Here is a 27,174-nt window from a genome sequence, read left to right as displayed (position 1 = left end):
CTGAATTTGTCCCGATAATAGGGTCCAAAACAGGTCAGGCCAACAATCTTGAATGTTAAAAGGTGTCATGGCCCTGCCGGTCTCTGTCATGGCTGTACCGGTCACCGAGGCGGCACCTACGCCTCGTCTCTAGTCATTACGTCCCAGTTATATAGAACCACACATACGGTCTGGCCTTTGCCAGATCGTTGCTTCATGCCTCGTTCTCACACTCTCGTAATCCCGTTCCTGACTCCCATGTAACTGCCCACTGACCTGCCTCCTACGCCCGACGTTCTTACTGCTGCTCCCGTTGACCGCCTGCCTGATCCCCGACAAAGGACTGAATAAATACGTTTCCCGAACTGCCTCTACGTCTCCCGATTCGTGCATTTGGGTCCAACCCCGTGTTCTGGTCGTGACAAAAGGTTTTAATATTGACGAATAAAAATCTTTGTGACGTGAAACGGAATGTAGCCATTCGTGTAACGACCTCACCGAGAAACAAAGACGCGGACGTAACTAAAGCAAATAGGCTACTGTGTTACTAGGATAATAACATCAGCCATTATCTTAATTTGAAAACTCTCTTCTAGCACGGCCAAAAGGCTGGGATTATTTTCCACAGTTTTTTCTTCTTCTTAGTTCTGTTTCTATTAGAAAAAAAAACCCCAAGACCAGCATAATTCCCAACTCTCATGTGTCCTCTGCCATGTTGTTTCTTGTGTTTCCCAGATGTTGCTACGTTTCTTCTTCTTAATTTTTGTTCGATGAACTTTGATCTAGGCTTCTCGATCAGCGGTGGAAGACACACACCACAGAGCACGTTCAAAACTGTCAAATGTCCGACTTTTTTTTATCATGTGTGAGGTCTGTAACATACAGTATAAACAATCCTAATGTGTGTACCAAGTCGTGGAAAGCAATTCAATCCATTTCTGCCTCATTTGCTTCAGGATGCAATTAATCAAATTCAGCCAATCTTAATTTAGCCATGAACCGATTGCGATGGCCTCCAGTTAAGAGTCCGACGGCTACATCCCAATATGTAAAAGGCAAAATGGAACTTCTTCCGTTGACATCTGTTAAAAGCTTTTTTGACTTTTTGGATGTTAACATCGACAGCGTCGAGGTTTTTTGATCCCAACAGGAACTGGGTGGCTTCGGTGAGAGAGACTTTGGCTCTGTAATTACAGGCCTCCTGAAGTAAATTATAGCTATTTGTGTCTTGTTCCTCCCATCTGGACCACCCAGGCGGCCCGATCCGCCCTCCTCGCTCCTTCTCGCCTCCTCTCTCTATCGCTCTCTCACTCTCTCTTTCCCCTAGTCCGGCCCCAAACACCTCAACTTCACAAACCGCCGCGCTCGCTCACTCCGGCTCGGCCCCAGATGGACCACTTGTCTTTTCTTTGAGTCTCCTCTCGTCTTTCTTCGCCGTCGTTCGCCCCCCTCCGGCCTCTCCTAGCACTCAATCCGTGGATCCCAACCTTAAAGAGACCGTTCCTTGGAAAAGGTTCTCCGCAGAGGGTATTTCAAAGAAAAAACATCTTTGAGTCAGGAGACCTGGGATTTTAACACACAACTGGATGCCTATTTCACTCCAAGGGAGTCAAGATGCCATAATCATCGGTCGGCAAGATGATTAAAGATGAATTAAGAAAAGCCATAAAATAACATCGGCATTCTTTCACCGTCTCGAGTAAAGAGTTACAACACTGAGAAGATGAACAAAAATGTCAAAACAAGCCCCGACACGGCGTCATGACTCTGGGTCGTACGGACCTAATGTTTGGATGAACGTGTGTGGCCCGGAGTAAACGCTGGACTGCAACAACCTCAGTCATTTCCTCTCGTCGTGACCCTTCCCTTCCTCTTAAAGCTGAGATTTCCCAAACTGAGGCAAATGTATATATGAGGCTTTACCAGACATAGCAGAGGCAACCCATTCTATTCTATTCTCTTCTGGTGGCGTACAGGCCTTTAGTCCCCTGTTCCAGGCTACGCTGGGTCAGGCCAGGCCACCTTCAAAGTTCAGCGTGGTAGATTAGCTGGATTAGGGGGGGCCTCTGAAAGGCCCCACGCTGTTCTGGAGGAAGACCCGAGAAGAGGCTGGCTTTTTTTTCTTTTACCTGCTACATAAATGCTACGCTAGTGAGTAGAGACATCTATGGGACAACATTGGAATATTAATCATGTATGCGATTCTAAAGTTTTACACCGGCGTTGTATAGAGTGGAAAAATGCTAATGTTAGCATAGCACAAATTGGTGGTAGCTAGCTTCTCTCACCAACTGGGACTGAAGCCTCTAATAAATGGTTCAAAGGTGTGAATGTGTGAATGGTTGCTTGTCCATATGTGACCGAAAACTGACTGGCAACCTGTCCAACGGGTCCCCCACCGCTCACCCAGAGTCAGCCGGGATAGATTCCAGCTCACCCTGCGCCCCGACCCACATGACGCGACGAGCGCTATTGAAAATGGATGGATGGTTGTCAACTCTCTCGGCCAATCAACTCCCTAATTTGATTTATCACATGTAGACTAACCATAATCAGGACTCCTGGCCCGGTCCAGTCTGCCCCACACAGTGCTGCGCCGAGCAGATGGGCAGGCCCCTCCGGAGTGCGGCTCCACTCCCAACGCGCCGCCCTTTTGTTGTCCGTCCGCCGTTCAATTTCTTTCAGATGTTTCCCAACAAACAGCAGAATAAAATAAAGCGGGAGTTTTGTTTTTTTCCCCCCTTTTTCCCCCTTCCTCACAACAAAAAGCAAATGGACCAAAACGTTCCCAGCCTGTAAAACAATGCCAGACTTGACTGTGGGAGTGGGCGACTGGGAGGGGGTGCAAAAACAAAAAGAAAACCCCAAAAAGCTGGCACTTAGCTATGTTACCTATAGAAATACAGTTTGATCTTTTTCTCCACTTCTGTATTCTACTTACCTATTATTGGATTATATTACAAGTTGAAAAATTAAAACAAAATAAGCGATGCGTGTACGTGAGAAAGAACTGTGTTTCCAGTAGAAGACAGAGAAAGCGACAATTAAAAAAAAAAAATCTGTTTCACTTACATTCTATTCAGATGTGCCAGCGGCGTTAGCCACCACACATAAATTTCCACCGGGGCTGGCATTTAGGCACTTTTCATTTCCATATGTATAGGCTTGCCTCTGCTAATTATGCTAATCGTGGCCAGTGTTGGCCACTGTGAAAAATAGTCACATTAGACACTCCACTGACCGCTAATACTGCTTAATGTGCGGTTGAAACATACATTCATCCCGGCCTGAAAGGCAAAATTTTTCCACATTGCTGGTCTCATTCAAAGCAGAAATGAATTTATTGAGCCCGGGAATCATTTCTTTTTTTCCCCGTTTTTTTTAAACCCCCCCCCCCCTCTCTCCTTCTCTTACAAATACCAAGAGAGCGTCCAGTCTCCTTCCACATCTCGGTTTTATATGACCGCGATGTAAACACGGAGGGAAATTGTGCAAACTCAAAGGTGACTGGTGTCGCTTTATGCGGTGCGCGGCAAAAGACAAAAAAGGTCGGCTCCTCGGCCAAAGAAACAAAGGATGCCGGCCTGTATTGATTGAGTTTTCATCCTGACGCTTTTCTCAGTCCCAAAAATAATAGGAGAATATATGCATTACACTTTTGTGTTACAAATATCCATCCATCTATTTTCTGTAGCGCTAATCCTTTTTAGGGTTGACAGCATCGGCATTTTTAGCCCAATTTGGGGGGGTGCTGAGGCAACCCTAAAATGAATCTCAGTGCCCCTAAAACTCGAGACAATTCCATCCATCCATTTTCTTTGCTGCTTATCCTTACAAGGGTTGTGGGGAGTGCTGGAGCCTATCCCAGCTGTCAACGGTACACCCTGAACTGGTTGCCAGGCAATCGCAGGCCACAACGAGTCAAACAGCCGCACTCAAAATCACACCTAGGGGCAATTTAGAGTGTCCAACTAATGTTGCATGTTTTTGGGATGTGGGAGGAAACTGCAGAGCCCGGAGGAAACCCACGCAGGCACGGGGAGAACAGGAAAACTCCACACGGGCATGTCCAGGATTGAAACCCGGGACCTCAGAACTGAGAGGCCGACGCTTTACCAGCTGAGCCACCGTGCCGCCCTTCAGACAATTGTACGTCTTATTTAAAAAACCTAGAAAATTGCCAGAAACGGAGTGAAACACAATATTTGAACAACAAAAAATACAGGACCCTCCCTTTCAACGATAGTTTGTTCCACCCAACCCCAAACAGATTACCAGTCCTCCTTTTTCCTACTTAATCGTAGCTCACTTTTTATGTTGTTAGATCGGAGTGAGCTGATGGTTTTTCCCGCTAATAGATGGCTCGGGTGGACAGACAGAGAGATAGATGGAGGTTAGTTGGAGTGTCATGTGCAAGCGATCATATTAACGCCAATGTACTACTGAATAGTAAAATGTACAAATCTGTGAACTGTATCATGCCTTGTCGGGAGATCATCACCCCTAAACCTCAGATTCTAGAATCACGCCCGGTTAAGGGTGAGCCTATCCCTTCCCCTGTCCTACGGGCGAGAGATTTGGTACACCCTTGACTGGTGGCCAGTTGATCACAGGGCTTGTGCGGGAAGTAATACAGGATAATCACCTGATGATTATGCCACAATTCTGTCAACTAGTGTACATATACAGTAGAGCCTTGGTTCTCAACCGCAATCCGTTCTAGAAGGCGGTTTGAAACGCGATTTGTTCGAAAACCGAATCAACCACCGCGCGACTTATGTTATTTCTGTGTCTATTCGGCAGGTGGGAATTCACAACAAAGTGCGTCGTGGATCAGCTGGTCTGGCCGCAGGCGTTCTGTTATTTCCAGGTTTTGTTGGGGGGGTTCGAGTATTTTCGTTCAAAAACAGAAGCAAAAATATCTCGAAATTTTTGTTCGAAAACGGGGTCGTTCGAGAACCGAGGCTGTACTTTAATTGATAGTCAAACTGCTCTACATGACCACAAACAGCACAGATGCTACTGAATCTCAACTACTTTGCTGTCTGAAGATGTTCCTACAAAACGTTATAAGCTACATCCCGTGTGGCAAGGGGAGTTTAGAACCTTCATTCCATTATCCATACTTTCCCTCATTGGGGTCACAGGTGAGACAGAGCCTATCCCGGGTGACTTTTGCTGAAAGAAGCTCAGTCCACCCTGAACAGATCTAGACAAACAAGTATGTACACTCCCATTCAAGGAATCTAACATGCATGTTTTTGTGGCCGTGAGAGGGCGCAGTAGAAATCCCACGCAACATGCGAACGCCAAAGAGGAACGCCAGAGCCAAGATTCAAACCTTGAACGGTCAGACTGAAATGCTAAAAACTTCTCCACTGTGCTCTCAAAATGGAGAGCATTAGTCGGCTGTGACCAGCTGAGGTTCTGTTGAGTCCGATGTCAACTCAAGAACATGACACGTGAGCTACAAGCATGCTATGCTAACAGTATTTAGCTTGAAACAGGAATTCAGGACGCAAATCACTTAATACGTTTGGTATTTTCTTTCTGTTTGTTCAAAAAAGTGATTACAAGTGCACGTTGCCTGTGTCTATACTTGATCCCTTCTGGAACCATTGCAATAAGTTCTAATCAGCGGTGGAACAGTGTACTAAATTAGCGAACAATCATATGTTACTTTCTGTGTTTGTGATTGTGCACGTGCCACTTAATCTTCATTTTTTTAAAGTGTAACATGATCCCAAACTTTGCGCCTTCTCTTGCCATTTCACACTCTTGAAAATTGGCTCACCGCCATCACGCCAATTTATTTCTTCACATATACTGCACGTGATACTGCAGTAACATTAGTCTGTGTGGAGAGACTTTGCTTAGGCTTAATTTTTTTTTCAAATTATTCGTTATTCGATGAATCATTTCACACTTGACATTCATCGTCCCAATCTATCCCCGGTGATCCATTTAGGCATAGGTGTCAAACTGGAGGCCCGGGGGCCAGATCTGGCCTGGCACATGATTTTATGTGGCCAGCGAAGGCAAATCATCTGTGTCAACTTCCATTTTTTTTTTTATCATGTTCAATTTGTGACCCAATGAAGCAGTAATACGATAATTTTTTTTCACGGGATAAAGAAAATGTGCCTTTTTCATTAAAATTGCCATCTACATGTGTTGACACACCATTTGTGTTAAAATAAATATTCATTCCTTAAAGCACTGCTGTCAAACTCGAGGCCCCAGGGCCATTTTATGTGGCCCGCGAAGTCAAATCAAGAGGGTCAATTTCAATTATGCTTGTAAAAATTTGTACAAAAATTTGAAATGGTCAAATCATAAATGATAACATTGAGATATTGCAAGCATTTTTTTTGTGTTCCCAAACAACAAGAGTTGAAAACCCCATTACTCTTGATTTCTGATTCCAAAACTAGTTCATAAATTTCATGTGTAAATATGATGTGGCAATTCAATATTTTTACACTTTCACAGTCATAACGGCCCTTTGAGGGAAACCGTAACTTCAATACGGCCCGCGACAAAAACGAGTTTGACGCTCCTGCATTTAGGCAAGCAGAAAGCATCGCGGGTGAAAAGACAAACTTGTCATATTCACGTGTAACGTTGAACAGTGTGATATTTAGTTGAGAGATGGGGGGGGGGCTGAGTATGGCAAGGTGTGACTCGGGCTGAAGGATAGAGTGTAAAAAAAAAAGGGGTGGGGGTGTGTGGTGAAATAAACATTTGGAGCTGACCCAGGTTGACTCTGCTCTTGTTTGTTCTCTCTACCAGTGAGGTCCCGGGCCCTGAGCACTGAGAGTTTATTTATCTTGCTGGGGGGGGGGACCCAGCGCGCACTATTCACCTCCAATAATGCTTCATAGAGCTCCCTTTCTCCATCCGAACTGGGTCGCTGTGTGCGCGCACATAAATTGTAGCACTTACCTGCTGTGGTTTGTTTAGAGTGGAAAAGAAAAAAAAAAAGAGAAAGATGAACGCCCCCCCCCCCCTTCCTAAAAGTTCCTTTGTGCAAACTCTGAGGTGTTTTCTCTTTGTCTTTTCTCTCATCATGCCTCATTTAGATGCTACCATACTGTACCGCACATTGCTGCAGTCTTGACCCCCCCCCCCCCGACTCCCGCCTCTCCCATCCTCTTTATGGGACATGTGGTACGCCCGCTCGGCCTTTTCTCCCCTGCGCTCTTGTTTAGACAGTTGGAATCACTGAACGCGGCTGTCACGGCTCACCTAAAACTCAGCTAGGAAGCATTTGTTTACAGAAACACTGAGGCCTTTTCTCTCCTCTTTTTCTTTTCCTTTTTTTAAACCTCCAGAGATGTTTTTTTCAATAGCAACACCTCACCACTCACGGGATTGCAATGTTTAAAAACGAGACAAGGCAAGGCGAAAAAGTGTCAGCGGGTCATAAACTTCCAGTCTTTCCTGTCCCAACCCCCCCACCCAGCTCCTCCTGGGTGTCTACTCCCATCACTCTCCTCTTCCTGTATCCCCTTTTTTTTTTTTTTACTAGCCTTCTCTTACCCTATTTTCAAGGAAATGTCCTTGACCGGGTCACATGTAGCCAAGCTCAGATTTCACACTTGAAAGCGGGGTAATGCTTGCTTACAGTATGCAAACAATGCGGATACCGTATTTTCCCACTTGTCCTTAAAGTGCTCATCAGACTAAATACCCTTATAGTACCACACAGGTGTGCAGACTAAAGACGCTCCTGGAGGTTGAATGAAGTCTGAAATCTCGAGAAACGTGCAAAAAGGCAACAAAGATAAAACGCGTGTGTCGTGTGAGGACAATTCTCAAAACAAAACTTCACAACACATTCCAATGGGATTTTGCAATCATTTAGTGGGAAACTATGAAATGTCAGCAAGGGAATATGCTAGAATGACACAATTTTCTAAAAAAAAAAAAAATAAAAAAAAATAAAAAAATCATGTGGTGCAGAAAATTACTGCAGCGGCCTCTAAAGAGAGATGTTGGAAAAGTAAAATTATAATAGAATTGACTATTGTTTCAATAAAATATTTTTGTATTTAACAATGATAATAATGGTATATCGTTTGCCTTAAAACTTTGCAATTTTCTTAAAACTGCAATATTTTGTCAAATTTTAATGGTCTTTGTACTCTATATGTTACTACTTAAAGTGCTATTACAACAGGAAATAAATATTTAAAACAAATTACATAATTATTTTGTATTCACATAATATATTTTGGAGATGGTGTTCTTAAAAAGTCATATTTAGTACATATCTGTGATTTCAAAGTGTATGTTTTTATTTCATTTTATTTCCAAAGTAATATTACAATATGTTGTAAATGAATATAATTTAAATAAGATTTTTTGTATTAAAATAATAATTCTCAACAACAATAAAAGATTACCCTTAAAATGCTATATACATATATTTTAAAATGCTACATTGTACCACAACATCTGACACATTTTAATGTAATTATTTTCTTTATGTAAAATGACAACATATATCATTTTTTTTGTAATTAAAACAAAAACTTTTTTATACTACTCACTTAAGCCCATTACATTTTTTTTCCAACATGAACAAACTTGTTGGGAAGAAAGTCTCCACATTCACACACTTTTTCTTTCACTTTGACTATTATTTCACAAACAGTCCCTCCTAAAAGTCTCCAATTGCCCCAAAACGAAACCCAACTATCTGAGCCCAGCGCCGTGAGCTATCGGCCGTCTTATCAGTGTCCTTTTGTTTGGCGGTTGGTGTGCGCTGCCGTGCGAGTGTTTACTCAAATTTGTGCGTGTGAGAACTAACCTCTCCTTGTCCCACAACCACTTTACTCTCCATTGAGGCCCCTAGCAGCTTTGTGAATGGGCTATTGGTGGAAACAAGGCAGGCAGAAACTTTAGAAACTTGGCCACTGCCTCTTAAAGGCACAGCATTCCTTTTTAAACCCCCCCCCCCCACTCCCTGCCCCCTCCCGCCCCACTCACACTACCACACTCTCCCTCCTCACTGCCCCTTTTCCTTCGTTCAGTCCCGCAGCAAAACAACTGGCACACAAACGTCTAAACATCTCCTTTAAAGAAAAAACGTGGCCTGGCCAATTAGCTCGGAAGGTCATCCGGAATCTTTACACAATTAAGAAGCGCGAGAGAAAAGAAGCCAGGACTACTTTTGTTGCGCTGCTGATAATGAATATATGTTGTGGCTAAAAATATCTAAATTACACGATTAAATACCGAGTGTGTGCGACGGCCGGGGCCGTCTTGCTCCACCCCCGTCCTACACTGACATGGTGGGCCGAAAAGGGCCCTATAGGGTCTGTTTAGATTCACCAACTGCTGTGGCGCTTTTAGAGCGTGCAAAACAGGTGGGTAAACTTCAGATGCATTCACTTGGATTTTTTTCCAGGAGGAGGAGGGGTTAAGTTGCCTGCCTGCCTGCCTCGCCTCTTGTTGAATGGAATCCAAGAATAGTTAGGGACCACACAGGGAGCCGGAGGGGAGGAGGGAAGGAGGGAGGGACTGAGTGAGTGTGTGTGGATGGGATGGAGTAGGGGTGGGGTGGGGTGGGGGTCTGACACCCCCGTCCACCACCCCCCCCCCCCCACCTCTCTCAAAGATGGCTAACCATTCACACAGTCCATCTGCTGCAGGGATCAGCCCCGACCCTGAAAGCCTGGGGGTTTAAAAGGAATTTTGGCCAGTGTGAAAAACCAAATAAAGCTGCTTTTGCCCCTGAAAAAAAAAAGATAACGTACAGATAACTTGGGCCTAAAACCCGGCGGCAGCTAAACCGAAGATAGCGTGCCCGAGGTGCAACATGAACACGCTCCACGTGACCTCCTAATACTAACGGGCAGATGAAATCATTCCGACGACATAATCGATTAAGAAGTGATTGTTGATGAATTGTGTCTCCATGCAAATTGAGGCCAAACGGAGCGAAGCGCTGATTAAGTCTCTGCTAGTTTGCTGTCTAACGAGGTGCCAACATGACGTCATCAGCTCCATCCACATCCAAGGCCTGAAACCGAGCCCCGAGGACCATTGAGATTCTCCCGTTTGTTCCGAGCAGGACAGCGTTCCATAAAATTGATCAATCACTTGATCGTAGTCAATCAAGGAAATGTAGTCAAACAGCCATCGCTAAAAAACATTCGGCCAGCTAAAGAACTACACATCATATTTGCAATGATGCGCAGTTTAGCTAATGTTTAGCTAACCTAGCTTGTGCAGCGGTGGAAGAATATGTCATCACCTGACACAAGAAGGTACGCTCGGTTATCACAAAGACTGATTGAATTCCATTTGATAATTTCATATCTACAACCAAGAGAAGCTTTTTAAACAAATATTTACTGTAATTATGACTTTAGCATTGTTAGCTATGGACTACAATGTTTGGCCTAAGAACATGTGGTGAAGTGGCACAGGGACGTTTGCGTCGTCATCACCCAAACTGACTATTTGTGATATAGTTGTCTCATATTTAGTGTTTGGATGTGTTGGTAAAACAAATATGTGCCGTAATTACAATTTACGACAACTAGCATACTGTAGGTTAGCGATAGGCTACGGCGCGGGTAACAATACACTGCCAACTGACATAAAAAGTCATCATGAAATTATTGTTTTTACACATGATTATGTATTTCACATTTAAGGCCTAATAGATATATTTACTGTAATCATTTCTTTACTACTGCGCCAATGGAGGCTACTAGATCGTAAGCTAAGGACTAACCCTATGCAACCAAGGGTCAAGACATACAACGTTTTTTAGGTTACCAATGCACGTGCAGCGGCATACGACTACAATACCTGCTCACTTATTTTTATTCATTTGAATGTTTTATTTTTATGGCCTAGAAGTGTTTTTTTTTTCCTCCAAACAAGTATTTACCGTAATCAACACTTTACGACCGCGTAGGCGCAGATTAGTGCGTTAACAGCATATGTCGCTCCCAGCAATGAAACCCCATCGTAAACTGGAGGACCCCCCCCCCTCCAATTGAACCTGACGGACAGTAAGCCTGTCAACATGTGACACCGAAACGTGCCATCCCAATAAAGTGAGAGGACACCAGCTCTTGATTACCATAAAAGCCCCCATTTGCAACTACTGGGGAAAAACACTAAACAGGTCAAAGACCAATAAAAACAACACCGGAAGCACGGCGGCCTCGCAATTTTTTTTCGTCCAAAAAAAAAAAAAAAAAAAAATCAACTCACCTTCCACCCACAGTTGCTCGATGTCCGTTTCAATGGCGGCCACTCGGAGTCCCACGGAGAGCGCCCCGAACACCAAGAGTCCGATGAAGAGCACCTTCCCGCAGTGCCTCTGGATGTGGCAGCCCAGAGAGAACAGGAGGGCCTGGAACCTGGCGCGGATCCACAGGGGCGCATTCTGACCTACCGCCTTCCCCTGAAGTGGAAGTAAGCGGGTGAAGGACAAGTCAGGATTATGATGTATGCTCCAAAACCACAGATGTCAAACTAAAGGCCTGCGGTAACGTTCCTATAATTCTTTGACTTCTGTTCAAGAAGAGTGAGATGGAGAAAAAAAAAACCACTATCTAACCCAGCGATAATCGTGTAATATGACATGCCGATTATTAGGGTTCCCAGACGGAACATATAAAGGGCAGCAATCTCAATGTGGCAGACAACCCAGGCAATTTCTTGCCCCCCCCCCCCGAGAGACGGCTGGCACCGGCCCGTATCAATGACAAAACAATGGCACTGATTCAGACACAGCAAAGATCACGTGTCGGGAATCCCCCCTGCGTGGGCCCCCTTACGAGCTGTTGCTGGTCGGTGGCAAGTAAGAGGCCCTGAGGGACGGCGGATATTAGCCCCGATCAACGCCGACCCCACAAACATAGCCTACGTGGTCCTTCTTAACTGTGCCCCAAAGAAGCCACGGGCAAGCGCCAACACATCTTGTCTGTAAACAAACACAGTGCAGCTCAACTTCTGCTAGATTTTTGGCCTTCCATTACAACACCGAACATTATTGTACAACATAATCTACATGATGCAGTTTCCCCTTTAGAAACTCTGACTACAAAGGGGCCCATGACGAAAACAAGTTTGACACCTCCTGCCAGCTTCAACCCTTGTTCGGCTTTCCACACGACGCTTGAGCGCCGCAGAGTTTCGGAGCAATCCGCGGCTGCTGGAACCCGGCATCCATCGCGACGGCCGGGTCCAAAGCTGAGGCAGGATCTCCCATGACGCAACGCAATTAAGGGGATTCGGTGGCCAACATCGGATCTTCGAATGTCTTCAATTTACAAACTGGAAGTCACAACCGTTCCACATTAATCAACCTGCCGACTGACTTTTCTACATATTCACAACGAGGCCGGCAGCTCATCGATCTTGCTGGATCATGTGCATATTTGCTTGAAATTCTTGCTTGCGAACGCCGCAACTGTCACCGCTGTGTTTCTACCACTCGCCCCCCCACTTCCCACCCTTCCCTCTCTCGCTCCTCTCCGCAGCGCTGAAACCCGTCCAAGCATCCGGGCGGTCCGAAAAGATGCTTTGTCAGATCAAACTCAATCAGTGAATTCCTTCGCAGGACCCACCGCATTTCCAAACAAGAGCCTGGCGTAGCCCACCGTGCTGCTCCGAGGGTCCGTTTGAAGCCAAAAAAACGCACGCACGGGGGAAACCAGGATGTGTGTGACATTACAACAACACCGAGCGGGAACGCGAGTCAACCCTACGATAACAATTTAAATACCAGTACGGCACATACTCCATTTCTTTTGGGCTCTCGGTAGTTTTTTCCAAATATGAACCCCACCGACCAAATGATGATTGCTGCGTCTACAATTTCCATCTTCACCTCACCTGTGTCGGGCGCAACAGCAACTCTTTGTTTGAGGTTTCCCGTAAGAAAAAACTATTACAAGTCTTAAATCATTGCTTTAGAAACGAGGTGTATTAAACGGTTGTGACATTTATGGTTCTTGAAACTGATAAACTCGCAAGTTCAATGAAGACCGTGTCAATGTAAAGACAGAAAAAGTCAAGGTTTTGCTTTTTGAGTGTCATTTTTAGAATTTGGTCCTGGGGTCCCCAGATAAATGAACTTTACACCATGTCAAGGTTTGACTTTTTGGCAGGTTAGTACATGACACTTCTTGGAAGTTGGCTCCCAGTTGGGTGGCTTTGGGACCCCCAACAAAGGACCGTAAATACATACAATCACACACAAAAGGTAGTTAGTGAACAGAATCTCTTAAATTTCATGTAGTTGATGCTAATGTAACTCAAAAGTCAATCCATGTTTAGTCCAGCCGTACTTCTTGGAGGTTGGCACCCACTTGGCTGGTTTTGGGACCCCCGGTTAGGGACTACACACTCTTAAAATACCTCTGCAACCAATGAAAAACAAAAAGCTGCCCCTGTGAACAAAAGTCCTTCTATAAATTCACTAACACTGATATAAGATTTCACTTTTTAAGTGTAGTTCTTGCATTTTTGACATTTATTGGAAGTTGGCTTCCAAAGGGTTTTGGGACAGCAATAAAAGAGTCTTAAAACACAGAACTACACCCCCCACCCTCCAAAAAAGATGCCCTCGTAAACAAAACCTGTGTAAATTCAAAGAAGTAACGTAGCTACAAAAAGAATTCAAACCTTGACACCAAAAAGTCAAACCTTGTCATCCATACGTGAGACCTCTTGGAAGTTTTGCATCCCCCCCCCCCCCTAGTAAAAGAGTACATATTCCTTTAAAAAAAAAAAAAAAAAAACATCCCAACAACAACAAAAATGGACTTGTAAACAAAATCTCCCTTCATCACCTTTGAGATCTGTTTAAGTGCAAAAGCGGCGTGGCAGTAGCCGCTGGGTCTCCGGAGCGCGTCTTCGGCGTCGGCGGCCGGCCGTGAGCGCGCGTAGCTCGGGGGTAACTCTCCGAAGACACCGGCCCCTGGGACCCCGCTATCCGAGGCCATGGTCCGAGCAGGCTTGGGGGGCGAAGCGACACACGAAGCGGCTGCGATTTCACAGAGCGTCGCAGTAATCCGACATGGGAGAGGAGCGCGTCCGGCGCCGACGAGTTGCAAGAAAGTGTCCTGCTAGTCTTCCGTGGAGCCGAACGAGTCGCCAAACTCCATCCCAACATTATGCGCCCAAATCCGTAAAGATCCTTCAGTCGTCATTCGATCGCGAGGTTGTTGGAAAAAAAAAAAAGCACACGCGGGCAAACAAATAATAATAATAATAATAATAATAATAAAAAACAACAACCCCCAGCGTCTCAGATGGGATCGGTAGTAGCCGAGCTGCGGCGGTCTCGCTGGTGGGCGCGCGTCGCGTCTACCTCCGATCGCGCTGCGGCAACGTTTGGACGAGCTCGCCTCTCGGCGAATCCTGAAAAGGGAGCTTTGATGGAAAAGTGCCGCGGCTCCCATTGGCCGAGGAAGAGGCAAATTACTTTGCAAACATCGCCTATTATTAGCTGCTAAGCAACAGCTCACCAACGTGGGGAGGGAGAGAGAGAGAGAGAGAGAGAGAGAGAGAGAGAGAGACCACCCAAGCTGCTGCTGCTGCTGCTGCTGCCTGTGCTGGGAGGGGGGAGGAGAGAGAAGGGGGAGGAAAGGAGGGAGGGAAGGAGAGAGAGAGAGAGAGAGAGAGAAACTCTTTCAATAAAACCCGCACACGCACGCACGCTCGCTCGCTGACTGCATGCTTGGGCACATTATTCCCTGCTCGTCCACATCATTCCCAGTTGACGCTCATTAATCCCACTTGCGTTTCCACGTCCGTGGACGTTTTCCCACTTTTATTGCACATCATGTCAGTCAGTCCTCGATTATACACGTTCCCAGTTATTTTCATTATTCCCTATTAGTGCGCATCATTCCCCATCATTGATCCTCGTTAGTGTACATTTCATTTTCCTTCTCACTTGTCCTCACAAGGGTCACGGGTGAGTCGGAGCCTATCCCAGCTAACACGGGGCGGAAGGCGGACTACACCCGGAACTGGTCGCAGGGCGCATGTCGACACCACCACTGAGCGGGAATCGATCCTACGCTGCCTTGCTGTCACGAACCTCCGGTGCGGGGCTGGGCACAAACGCAGGACTCCAAGACGAGGACATCTTAGGCGTAGTTTTATTCAAGCTGAAGTGGCACAAAAACACTGTGATGAGGATAGCTCAACACTACGCTATTTTCAGTGGTGGAGATTCCTACTGTCAGTGAATGCAACTCACAAACTCAAACAACGAACTGGCAAACACCAGTGACAAAAACTCCAACTCAAATACTAACGACAGTCCCAATGTGGAACAGCCGTGGTCCAGCCTGGCTCATGACACCTGCACCCAAGTCAGACATCAAAGGTTAACGTGTGGCCGAACACGCTTCCGCATTCACGAGCCGTCAAAACCGTCACTATGTGGGATTTATTCCTGATGAGAACAGACCCAGCAACAAAGTATTCGTACGCGTCCAGACTTTTATCCGCTTTCAAACTTTTCCGTGTAAATCTCGACGACTTACTCACCAGATCCAAGTGTAGATCCAGTTGTGCAAGACAAGCTGAAGTGAATTAACTCTCTCTGGACCAAATAAAATTTTGCAGAGAGAAAAATCCTATACTTTCAGAAAATGATACTCTGGACTTAACATTTTCGATTATATTGAACCTGTTGCAAATTTACAACCCCTGCCCAGAAAGGGTTAAGAGTCCAATTTCTTATATCGGCAAAAACGTCGATTTCGGTATTAAATACAGGTCCTCTATGCCGAGTTTATCTCATTTTTCCACATACCGTAGTTTATTTTCACCTTCTAATTCGCTGACGGTATCGGACAAGACTCTGGGCGTCGTGCTACAAGACATATTTCCGTGTCTAATCCCTAACCCTAACCAAACCCCTCCCCAACCGACTTAGCATTGAGCAATGCTTAGCTTGACCGGCAATATGGCGACGTAAACAAAAGTCATGTGATTTTTATGACGTAGGTGCATGAGCTCTATTCCCTCTTTGTGCAAATGACTCCGCAAATGCGCACAATTCCCTTACTTTGAGCACATTATTCCCAGTGTGTGTACATTTTTCTGCACAGTATTGCCTGTTAGTGTACATTATTCCCAATTCTAGTTGAAAAAAAAAAAAAAATCAAAGTCTACATGACTACAGGCATTAAAAAAAGTATTCAATCACTTTACCATGACAAATTGTCAACTTTATTTTTTATTTTATTGTAATGTGAGATTTCGAGTCCCTTATTGAAATTATTAATGTGCTACATTTGTGCAATATCAGCCATTAGTGTGACTGATCAGTCTATGAATGAATCAGAATCAGAACCCCATGCGCAATTTTTAACGAATGAGTTCATAATGTGGTTTGACTACACAGCACTAGATTATTGCTTGACTCAAAGGACTTATTTAAAGTTAGCGGAAACTGTTAAAAACTTTATTTTTGGAAACCGATAAAACTTTCACGGTGTCGCAATTATGCATCCGCCCTCTTTTATCAACCCACAAGTCTTTGCTGTGTTTGCGTTTCGGGGAAAAAAAAAATGCATGAAAGCAAAGAAGTGTCAGCGCTAAGTTCAGCTCTCATAATACTGTAGTGACATTAAAACATCACAGGACTTATAATACACGTGTATCCTGCCCCCCCCCCCAAGTGGTGGCGGCTTGGTTCAGAGTGACAATCTTTGGACCGGTTCCACGTCTTGACATGCATGATTTCATGAGTTCACAAAGGAGCTCACATGAGCCTGGAAAGCAGGTTCCCAGACAAAACTGCTTGATAATCCGACCCCCCCCCCCCCCCCCCCCCCCGAAAAAAAAAAGCTTAAAAGTGCAGTTTGCTACGTCAAAAGTACGACGGCTAACGAACATGTCACAATAGCGCACGGCGGTTCTCGCGGGGCGAGCGGCGCTGCTGTGGAGAACATTTGTCGGGCACCTGGTGATAATTTGAGCCCCTTTGCTTGACTTAAAAACAATTGGAAGCTGATGTGGAGTAATTGGATTTAGGTGTCGGTCCACTACTGACAGCTGCGCGTTTTGCGGGGAGCGCGCACGCTCGCCGGCTTGGCCTTTCTGCCGCTTAGGGCGGAAGGCATCGTTACCACCAGGTCGGTTCAATAGCCCATAAACAAGAAATATTGCGCACATTTAACTCAATGGATAGCTAAAATGGACGTCTGTGAGCATTGTTATGTTGTTTGTCGACATAGGTTGCTGCACCATTTCTGTTAAAATATAAATTCTATTAAGGCTTAGAAATCCCACAACACTGTTGCTAGTTTTGTTAGCTCATCTGTGGGGTTTACACAGTTGGTTAGCATGAAGCTAAACGAACATTGCTAGCAGAAAGTTAATGTAGTTGTTTAAAATAAACACCATGTCATTCTCTTTTTTTTTGTGAATTTTCTTTCTGCTTGTTGTGAAGTTTACTGCCACAATGAAGTGATCATGGCTACAGACAAAAAAAGTCAGAGAAATTTTTTTTTAGTATTAGAAGTTTATATTTGATGCATTGCAGTTTTTTTCTATGCTTATAAAAGGTAAATAAAATTGATTTTCATGTGATATAGTCACTTGGAATATTACAACTTTACTATCATAAAAAGACAGCATTTCTCTTCATATATTAATATTACATAATAACAATTTTATTCCAATTTCATTTTTTGGCCTCATATAAAGACTATTTTCAAAATATTAAATATTCTCAGAAAAATTAGTACTTTGATGAAATAATCCTAAAAACAATCTTAATTTCACAACAATTTTATTCTCCTTTTACCACTTGTTCCCTTTACAATATTCAGACATAATGCTTACAAAATGTCTCCCTCCCATCAAACTATTCCAACTTTATTTTCATAAAATGATTACTTATTTTATTGTAGCTAATACAACTTTATTCTGGCAAAAAGATAAAAAAAGACATTTCTATCATAATATCACAATTTCATTCTCTTAGGAAATCATTCTCGTAATAACTTTTTTTAACTTCATTCTCATAACTTTACAATTGTTGTTTCATAAATGTGAATTATTGTAATATCACAAATTCTACCTTTTTTCTTGTAATATTAGGAATGTAATTCTCATAAAAGAAGATGTATACGTATCATTGTGAAGTCCTTTTTTTGGTCATACTTTCTTCTCATATTAGGACTTAAATATCCCAAAAAAATTTGTTTTTTACTCACGTTCGTAACCCCCCCACCCCAACCCCACCACCATGATTTATTCTCCTCATTCTACAACATTAGTCTGGCAGTATTATTTCAATGTTTTTTTTTTTTTTCCGTGAGGGTTGACCAATGTGTGTTACTGAAGAAAAGGCTGTTTTTTTTTCCGAGCAATATTTGGTCAATAAATGTCTTAATGGTGCAGCTACAAGACCTCAAATTCTATTGTGGATTGATGTCCCCCCTCCCACCGCCCCCGCTCCGGTTCAGCGTGGTAGAGGGAAACGGGCAGCTGGAGATGGGAGCCCAAGTGGAATGCGAGGAATTGGCTTGTGCGGTCGGGGCCCCCTTCAAGCCTAACAAACTCAGGGAGGTCCGAGGCCTGGTCTAGAGGCCTTGGATAAATAAACCGTCTGAGATGACCGTGCGCCGCGCAGATAACTGCCACCGCAGCGCCTTGTAGTACGTACACAACCCCCCACCCCCACCCCCCAAGAATCTCACTGTGTCCCACATGCTCCCTCTTCTCTACTTTTGACTCGTCTTGATGCCTTCATCTTTCCCGCAACCCTGATTTCCCCTCCTCTTCCCCATCCAGACTTCTAACTACCACACATGTACGCATTCCATCCATCCATCCATCCATCCATCCATCCATCCATCCATCCGGGGTCTGTGTGCGCGCGCCACGGGGGGGTCCTACGGAACACCTCTGGCATCCTGCCGACCTTGCAAGCGCCAACACCCTCAAAGTTCAGACCCACGACGCGTTTATTTTGCAAAGAAAGAAGAATCGCGCATAAAATGACTTTTCGACCCTTCTTCGATTGTGAACTGGGTGGAAAAAAAATTATTTTATGGGCTCAAACGATGGCAAAGATTAAACACATGACATTTTTTTATTAGTTTTAGATAAATTGACGTCAACATATTCCGAGTGGGTTGATATTTGCTATTGACACCCAACAATATAAATAAATAGAAAGCTAGCTAGATCGATAGCTTGCTAGCTAGCCAGCTCGATAGATAGATAGATAGATAGATAGATAGATAGATAGATAGATATAGATAGATAGATAGATAGATAGATAGATAGATAGATAGATAGATAGATAGATAGATAGATAGATAGATAGATAGATAGATAGATCTGGGCAATTTTGTTTTCACTGATGTTTAAACTGATTAAATACACAATTACTGTATGCTATCATTATTGAAACTTTTTTGAACAATTATTTCAACGTAATTTTATTACATTTTTTTTGGGGTCATGTAACACTATTTCCGGGCGCTGCGACTGTGGGCCAAAGGTGGGTTAGACGAAAATATTTCAACTTTTAACACTAAACGCTGACTTTTTTTTTTCTTGCAACATTGCACGTTTTTCTTGTAGCAGTTTTTCCCCCTCAGAAGATTACGACTTTATTCTTGTTAAGTGGCAACAATTTACTTGCAAGATTACAAAATTAATCTTGTAACATTGTGAATTTAATGCTATGGCTTTATCGTCACCTTAACATTTTTTAATGCAATGAAAAGTTGTTTTTTTATCATAATATTACATTATCATTGTTGTAAGAGTTCAACTTTATTCTTGAAAAACTTTGACTTTGTCTCCAAAAATAATGTACTTTTTTTTGTCTTTGTTTTTTCCTCACAATATTTTTACTCACAGGGTTCTTTTTTTATAGTAATATTTAGTTTTTTTGGGGGTAACGTTCAAAATCTCATTTTGCAAGATGACGACTTTATTCTTAAACATATAAGTTTTTATTTCTGTAACATTTCATAAAAGTAGACTACTTCTCAAAACATATTGAATTTTTTTTCTTGTAACATTATGATTTTTTTTTCTTGTAACTCTCACAAGTTTACAACTTTTATTCCGTCTTTGTCGTAAAATAAGGACTTCTGTCATCATCACATTTTTATTCCAGTAATATTACGCTTTACAAGCTATTTTCACGTTTCATTTCAAGATGGGAGATATTTGATCAACTTTTCTCTAATCCCAGTTTTGTTCTGTCAAGTTTCCGAATTTATGATAGCCAGATTTAAACATTCATGATCTTTGATTCAATATTAGAGTTTTCAGTGTAATGTAGGTCAAAGAAAACTGACTAGTCACTAAAACTCATGACAGAGCAAAGAAAAGCAAAGCTTATTAATAAGCAGTTCTTTGACGTCAAACATTTTCATCTTGGGTGTTCCGCTTCATTTTCCCTGAGATATTGGAGAAGAACAGGAGTATTCTATTCTCGCTACTTTTCAATAATCATAATAATAAGGCCGATATCAATGAAAAGGCAACAAGTTACCCAGAGCGACACTTTTTTTTTTTCCCACCTCCATTTCAAAACGCCTCTTGTCAGTCTCGGAGAGGAGCCGAAGCTGCCACCCACGGTCTCGGCACAAGATTAATTATGATAATGCATTTCTTCGGCGCCTTTTGTCGCCCTAATGAATGGTCGCCTTTTCTGGGGGCCAAAAACACACAAAAACCACAGAAACCCACTTTTTTTTTGTGTTAAGTCTTTGTTTGTGCGCTTGTAACAGAGGTATTGTGGGGGGCGGGGGGGGGGGGGGGGGGGGCTGCGTAGGGGGGAGCAGGTGGCGACGCCGAGCCGGACCTGCGCTCTTAAAACAAACCTCACAACTTTCTCAGACAATGTGAGCAAACAGAAGGGAAAATATTTTGTCAATAAAATCCATTTGCAACATTCACTCGTGTCTGAGGAAAGGGAACAATTAGGATGGTGCTGAGTTGACCTCAGACCTCACCCTAAACCCTAAACCATGAAAAAACGTTATATGTATTATAATAGATTTTTTTTCAACTTTTTAAATACTGCTCCAATGCTCCTGTTTTAATCATATGCTAATATAACATTATTTTTTTTTCCAGTAACTAAAGAGTTTTTCCCCCCAAGATTCTAACCTTATTTTTGCAACATCAAAGCACTTTCCGACCATTTTCTGCAACATGGATTCAATTTGTGACCCAATGAAGCAGTAATATTATTTTTTTTTAAGCGGGATAAAGAAAATGTGTCTTTATCATTAAAATTGTCCATCTACATGTGTTGACACACCATTTGTGTTCAAGTAAGTATTCATTTCTTAAAGCACAGGTGTCAAACTCAAGGCCTTGGGTCCAGATCCGGCCCACCACGTGATTTTATGTGACCCGCAAGGCCAAATCTACAAGGTCAATTTCGATTAATCATGTAAAAATATGTACACAAATTTCAAATTGCCATGCATCATAAATGATAAAGTTGAGATATTCCAAGCATTTTTGTGTTGCCAAACATGAATAGTTGAAAAACACATGACCCTTGATTTCTGATTCCAAAAGTTGATCATAAATTGATGATGTAAAGACGATTAAATATTTGTATTGTTTCACAGTCATCACGGCCCTCTGAGGGAAACCGTAATGACAATGTGGCCCGCGAGAAAAATGAGTTTGCCTTAAAGGGTTATTATGTTGTGACTATCAATGCTATGGGATCAGAATTTGTCCATGGCTACTTTTTTTTTTTCCCACCTCCATTTCAAAACGCCTCTTGTCAGTCTCGGAGAGGAGCCGAAGCTGCCACCCACGGTCTCGGCACAAGATTAATTATGATAATGCATTTCTTCGGCGCCTTTTGTTGCCCTAATGAATGGTCGCCTTTTCTGGGGGCCAAAAACACACAAAAACCACAGAAACCCACTTTTTTTTTGTGTTAAGTCTTTGTTTGTGCGCTTGTAACAGAGGTATTGTGGGGGGCGGGGGGGGGGGGGGGGGGGGCTGCGTAGGGGGGAGCAGGTGGCGACGCCGAGCCGGACCTGCGCTCTTAAAACAAACCTCACAACTTTCTCAGTGTGTTTGAGACAATGTGAGCAAACAGAAGGGAAAATATTTTGTCAATAAAATCCATTTGCAACATTCACTCGTGTCTGAGGAAAGGGAACAATTAGGATGGTGCTGAGTTGACCTCAGACCTCACCCTAAACCCTAAACCATGAAAAAACGTTATATGTATTATAATAGATTTTTTTTCAACTTTTTAAATACTGCTCCAATGCTCCTGTTTTAATCATATGCTAATATAACATTATTTTTTTTTCCAGTAACTAAAGAGTTTTTCCCCCCAAGATTCTAACCTTATTTTTGCAACATCAAAGCACTTTCCGACCATTTTCTGCAACATGGATTCAATTTGTGACCCAATGAAGCAGTAATATTATTTTTTTTTAAGCGGGATAAAGAAAATGTGTCTTTATCATTAAAATTGTCCATCTACATGTGTTGACACACCATTTGTGTTCAAGTAAGTATTCATTTCTTAAAGCACAGGTGTCAAACTCAAGGCCTTGGGTCCAGATCCGGCCCACCACGTGATTTTATGTGACCCGCAAGGCCAAATCTACAAGGTCAATTTCGATTAATCATGTAAAAATATGTACACAAATTTCAAATTGCCATGCATCATAAATGATAAAGTTGAGATATTCCAAGCATTTTTGTGTTGCCAAACATGAATAGTTGAAAAACACATGACCCTTGATTTCTGATTCCAAAAGTTGATCATAAATTGATGATGTAAAGACGATTAAATATTTGTATTGTTTCACAGTCATCACGGCCCTCTGAGGGAAACCGTAATGACAATGTGGCCCGCGAGAAAAATGAGTTTGCCTTAAAGGGTTATTATGTTGTGACTATCAATGCTATGGGATCAGAATTTGTCCATGGCTACTTTTTTTTTCCCCTCCATATCACACATTTTATCTTTTTACTTTTGATTACGACCAGCGCTATCTACATTCTTTTCCTTATTAATTTCTTCCTTTTTTTTTGCTGGAAAAAATTAAAACAATAAAGACCGATTGTATCAAGATCTGGTCACAAAATACCCAACGTGGACAGCGAAAGACTAATTTCTAAGTATGGGGATGGAATAAAGGAGAGCGAAAGGAGAAAAAAAGCCCTCCTGCGAGTGTAAATCGAGTCGGTGGTGTGTTTCTTCCATCGACTTTGCAGGCAAGGCCATTTAAGATGTGATTCAATCAACCACCCAGCCAATGTTTAGCTAATTAGCTTGGGGGTGGGGGGTGGGGGCCTTCACTGTGACAGGCATGTCTGCCTTTGTTTGAGTGTGTGTCAGTGAAGTTGCGATGCCGTACATGGTATCGTCGCCTAAACACACACACACACCGCCAGCAACATAAGCAAACGTTGCAACTAAAGCGCTTGTAAAAAGGCCGCATGTATTCAGATGTTTAAGTTAGAGACGGGGGGGGGGGGGGGGGATGCTTGGTTGGGGTGGTGTTGCTATGTGTTTGTTGGAGGTGGGCTGGTTGAGTAGGGGGTCGGGGGGGGGGGGGGGGGACATCTTGAAAGGTAGCGTGTGGAAGAAGGGGTTAGAAAAAAAAAGTGGGAGGGAGGAAATTCATTTGTGGCCGGAGAACACAGAAGACAAATTGAGGAAGTGTTGTGCTAATATGTCAGGGTCAGCACAAAACACACACACACACGCAAATAGGAAAATACACACAATCACACACACACACAGGTTTCTGAGTGACTGCCACTTGGGTGGGCCGCTCCCTTGCTCTGTGTTTCCCTGCTCACCCACGATCAGCCCTCAAGCCATGAAGCCACCCAGCTACTCGACCAACCCCCCCCCCCTCCACCTCCCCTACTTAAAGCTACAACTCCACCCTACCTTCTACTCGTGTCCACTTTTGTCTCCACGTCCAGGTTCTGTGCTGCCTTATCTGCTGAAATGATTCTTTAAGCTTCATTTCTACAAGAAAAACAAAACAAAACAAAACAAGTGAATATATTATATTACTGTAATTCCTGGCCGACAGAGCGCACCTGGTTATAAGCCTCACCTAGTACATTTGTAAAGGAAATACCATTTGGTACATACATATACGCTGCAGCTGTGTAAAAGTCGCAAGTGCTCACATTAAAACCCACATTGAGAAACGAGATATTTACAACGAAAGACAGTACACAGAGAGTTTAATGGTAGTGCCGCCACGCTAACACTAACACCGCGCTAAAGTTAGTGCCACGCTAACAGGGCCGGTAAAAAAAATACATACTGGTAAAAATCACTGAGACACGGCAGTAACACGCTAGCGCAGCGCTAACCTAACAGGGCCGGACCGGTAAAAGTCACTAAATACCATTTGGTACATACATACGCCGCAGCTGTGTAAAAGCCGCAAGTGCCCACATATTTACAAAGAAATATGGTACACAGAGAGTTTAAGGCTAGCGCCGCCGTGCTAAAGCTAACGCTAGCTAATGCTAACGTCCCACTAACAGGGCCGGTTAAAAAAAAAAACATACTGGTAAATATCACCGAGACACAGCAGTAACACGCTAGCGCAGCGCTAACCGGGCCGGACCGGTAAAAGTCACTTCCTTGGCACATATATTTCACTGGTCTCACTCTTACCTTTTCCGCTCGAGTGCCCCCTTGCGGACATTAGAAATAAAATGCACAAATTAGCTGCATCACCGCATAAACCGCAGGGTTGAAAGCGTGTGAAAAAAGGTGCGCCTTATAGGCTGTAAATTATGATAAGATTAATTTTGTATGAAAACAGTTGGGCTGCTGGAGTGCCTGCCAACCCATCAAGTGTGAAATTAAACGTTAAATTTAGCTGTCTGGCTATTTCTGCAAAATATGTCTGGCTGTTTTTTGGTTTTGTTTTATTTGGCCTTCGATCCACTATAGCAGAGAATATTTGCTCAAATGACTTGACTCAAACCACAAACATTAAATTCATTATAAGACAGCTTCAAATACACCGAAAATTGCAAGCATAAAAATGTATAAAAAATACTGTACCTTTTGTAGTGTCTGTAAAATTCTGCATGTGCCTTTGAGAGGTGGAGCATGGGTAGGGGGTGTAGGATGTCACCAAGTCTGCGTGAATGTAAGCGGTAGCCAACAGCAGCTCCAGCGTCGGCGTGTCCCTTGAAATATTCCGCTTTACTGTTCTCCTGGTGTTCAATAAATGGCTGTAAAGTGGATCGGCGAGTGTGGCTCTCCTTTCCCACACGATTAAGACATTACAGTCAACACATTTTAAGAACCCGTTAAAAAAATGATCCTTATAAAGCAGATTTCCCAGTCTTGCTATTAAAAAGGAAAACTGGTTCGGTGGAAGAAACTCCAGAGTGCCGATGGTGATAACAGTTGTGTGTGCGTTGTGTTGTAGTAGCAAGCGTGTAAAGTTTTGGGGTTTTTTTTTTGTGGGGTGGTCTCACTTTTTAAAAAGATGCTAAAAAGGGGTACGCGTGCATCCTGCTAAAAAGTTTTCATTCTTAAATGAAAAGCGTCCAAGTAAAACATCTGAGGCGTCCTTGCGCTGGCAGTTCACGTCTCACCTCATGAATCTGACACGAGGAAGGTCACAACACTCCTCCTCTGAGCAACTGATATTCTCCACAAATGTTCTTATTTGGAGTGATTCATTGCAACTCTACACTTTCACTCCCAGGAATCATTGTCATTACTTTTCAAAGAAAACACACACACACACACACAAAGGCTGATACAAGCAAAACTTTGGCCCGGTGAGAGCCGAATCGCCGCGACCACACGTGCTGCGCGTCGCGACGAGTGCGAAGGGTTAGCGCGGCGGCGGCAACGACCGACCAGTAACAACAGCTGTGTTTTATTTTGGAGGGACATCTGAGACATCAGAGGGTGTCAACATCACAACTGGACGATCAACTGTCGACACCCATTTGGAACACTCGAGGCGACCGCGCCATGCGGAAAACAACCCCGATGCGAACATTCCTCTTTCGATTCCCCCCATTCAAAGCGGGACATTGATGCCAGATGATCATTGTCTCCACAACAACTCATGTAGGATGCCGCCACATAACTTGAAATGTCTTTTGACACGCATCATTGCGACAGTTATTTGAGGCTTCATCTCCGAAATGTGAACTTTTTAAAGCGTACCGTAATTCCCGGCCTACAGTGCGCACCTGGTCATAAGGAGTATATTTGTAAAGAAAATACCATTTGGTACATACATACGCCGCAGCTGTGTAAAAGCCGCAAGGGCCTACAGTGAAACATACATAGATTGAGATATTTACAAAGAAAGATCTACACAGAGTTTAACACTAGCGCCGCCACGCTAATGCTAATGCTAGCACCGCACTAATGCTAACACCGTGCTAACAGGGCTGGTTAAAAAAGACATACCGGTAAAAATCACAGAGATACGGCAGTAACGCGCTAGCGCAGTGCTAGCAGGGCCGGACCGGTAAAAGTCACTTCCTCGGCACATATATTCCACCGGTCTCACGCTTACCTTTTTCGCTCGAGTGCCCCCTTGCGGCCGTTAGAAAACATGCACAAATCAGCCGCATCACTGCATAAACCGCAGGGGTGAAAGCCTGTGAAAAAAGTCGCGGCTTGTAGTCCGGAAATTACGGTAACTACAACCCCAAAAAAAAAAATGGAGTATAAAGTTTTTCCAAGATAAAGTATAAGACCATCGGGAAAATGTCTCACCGTTATGAGTAAAAAGTCGAATTTTAAGTGGAGAAATCATCATTAAAAACAGAATAATGGGAAAATATTCAACCAACAAAATTCAAAAATATATTTTTTTTTCCTGTGAAGAACAACGTTGTAAAATTGGGACGAAGTCATAATTTAAAGAGGAAAATGTCAAAATACAAAGGGAAAAAGTTGACGTGAGAAAACTTAAGAAAACAAGGTCAAAACGACATCTGAGGTCCAGAACTTAAAAACTCCCACACAGGCGCAGATGCACAAAATCAGCGGCGCGATGAATTTACGAGACGGCAGATTAACGTCGGCCACACGCAGGTAAACGTCGGCATTAATGTGTGAAACGTACACATGAGCAAACACGCCGACGAACCGGTAGGTGGGCTCGGCCGCGGCGGCGTTGTCTCGAGGGGACTCCGGGGTCTTTGTACAAACATACA

General features: G+C 43.4%; 1 protein-coding gene across 1 annotated transcript in view; it reads right to left on the bottom strand.

The window, feature by feature from the left end:
• Positions 1-14,493, bottom strand: part of ptch2 (patched 2) — a 44,393-nt gene extending 29,900 nt beyond the window's left edge. The window contains exons 1-2 of the mRNA XM_061838988.1: positions 13,806-14,493; positions 11,218-11,410 (exon numbers count right to left, since the gene is read on the bottom strand). Of these exons, the coding sequence (XP_061694972.1) occupies positions 11,218-11,410; positions 13,806-13,958 (346 nt within the window). The 5' untranslated portion in view covers positions 13,959-14,493. The remainder of the gene's footprint in view (positions 1-11,217; positions 11,411-13,805) is intronic.
• Between the last annotated feature and the right edge of the window lie 12,681 nt (positions 14,494-27,174).

Source organism: Syngnathoides biaculeatus, chromosome 13, assembly GCF_019802595.1.
Source record: "Syngnathoides biaculeatus isolate LvHL_M chromosome 13, ASM1980259v1, whole genome shotgun sequence".
Taxonomy (NCBI): Eukaryota; Metazoa; Chordata; class Actinopteri; order Syngnathiformes; family Syngnathidae; genus Syngnathoides; species Syngnathoides biaculeatus.
Note: the sequence above shows the minus strand (reverse complement) of the source record. Positions and strands in the feature narration are given on the sequence as shown.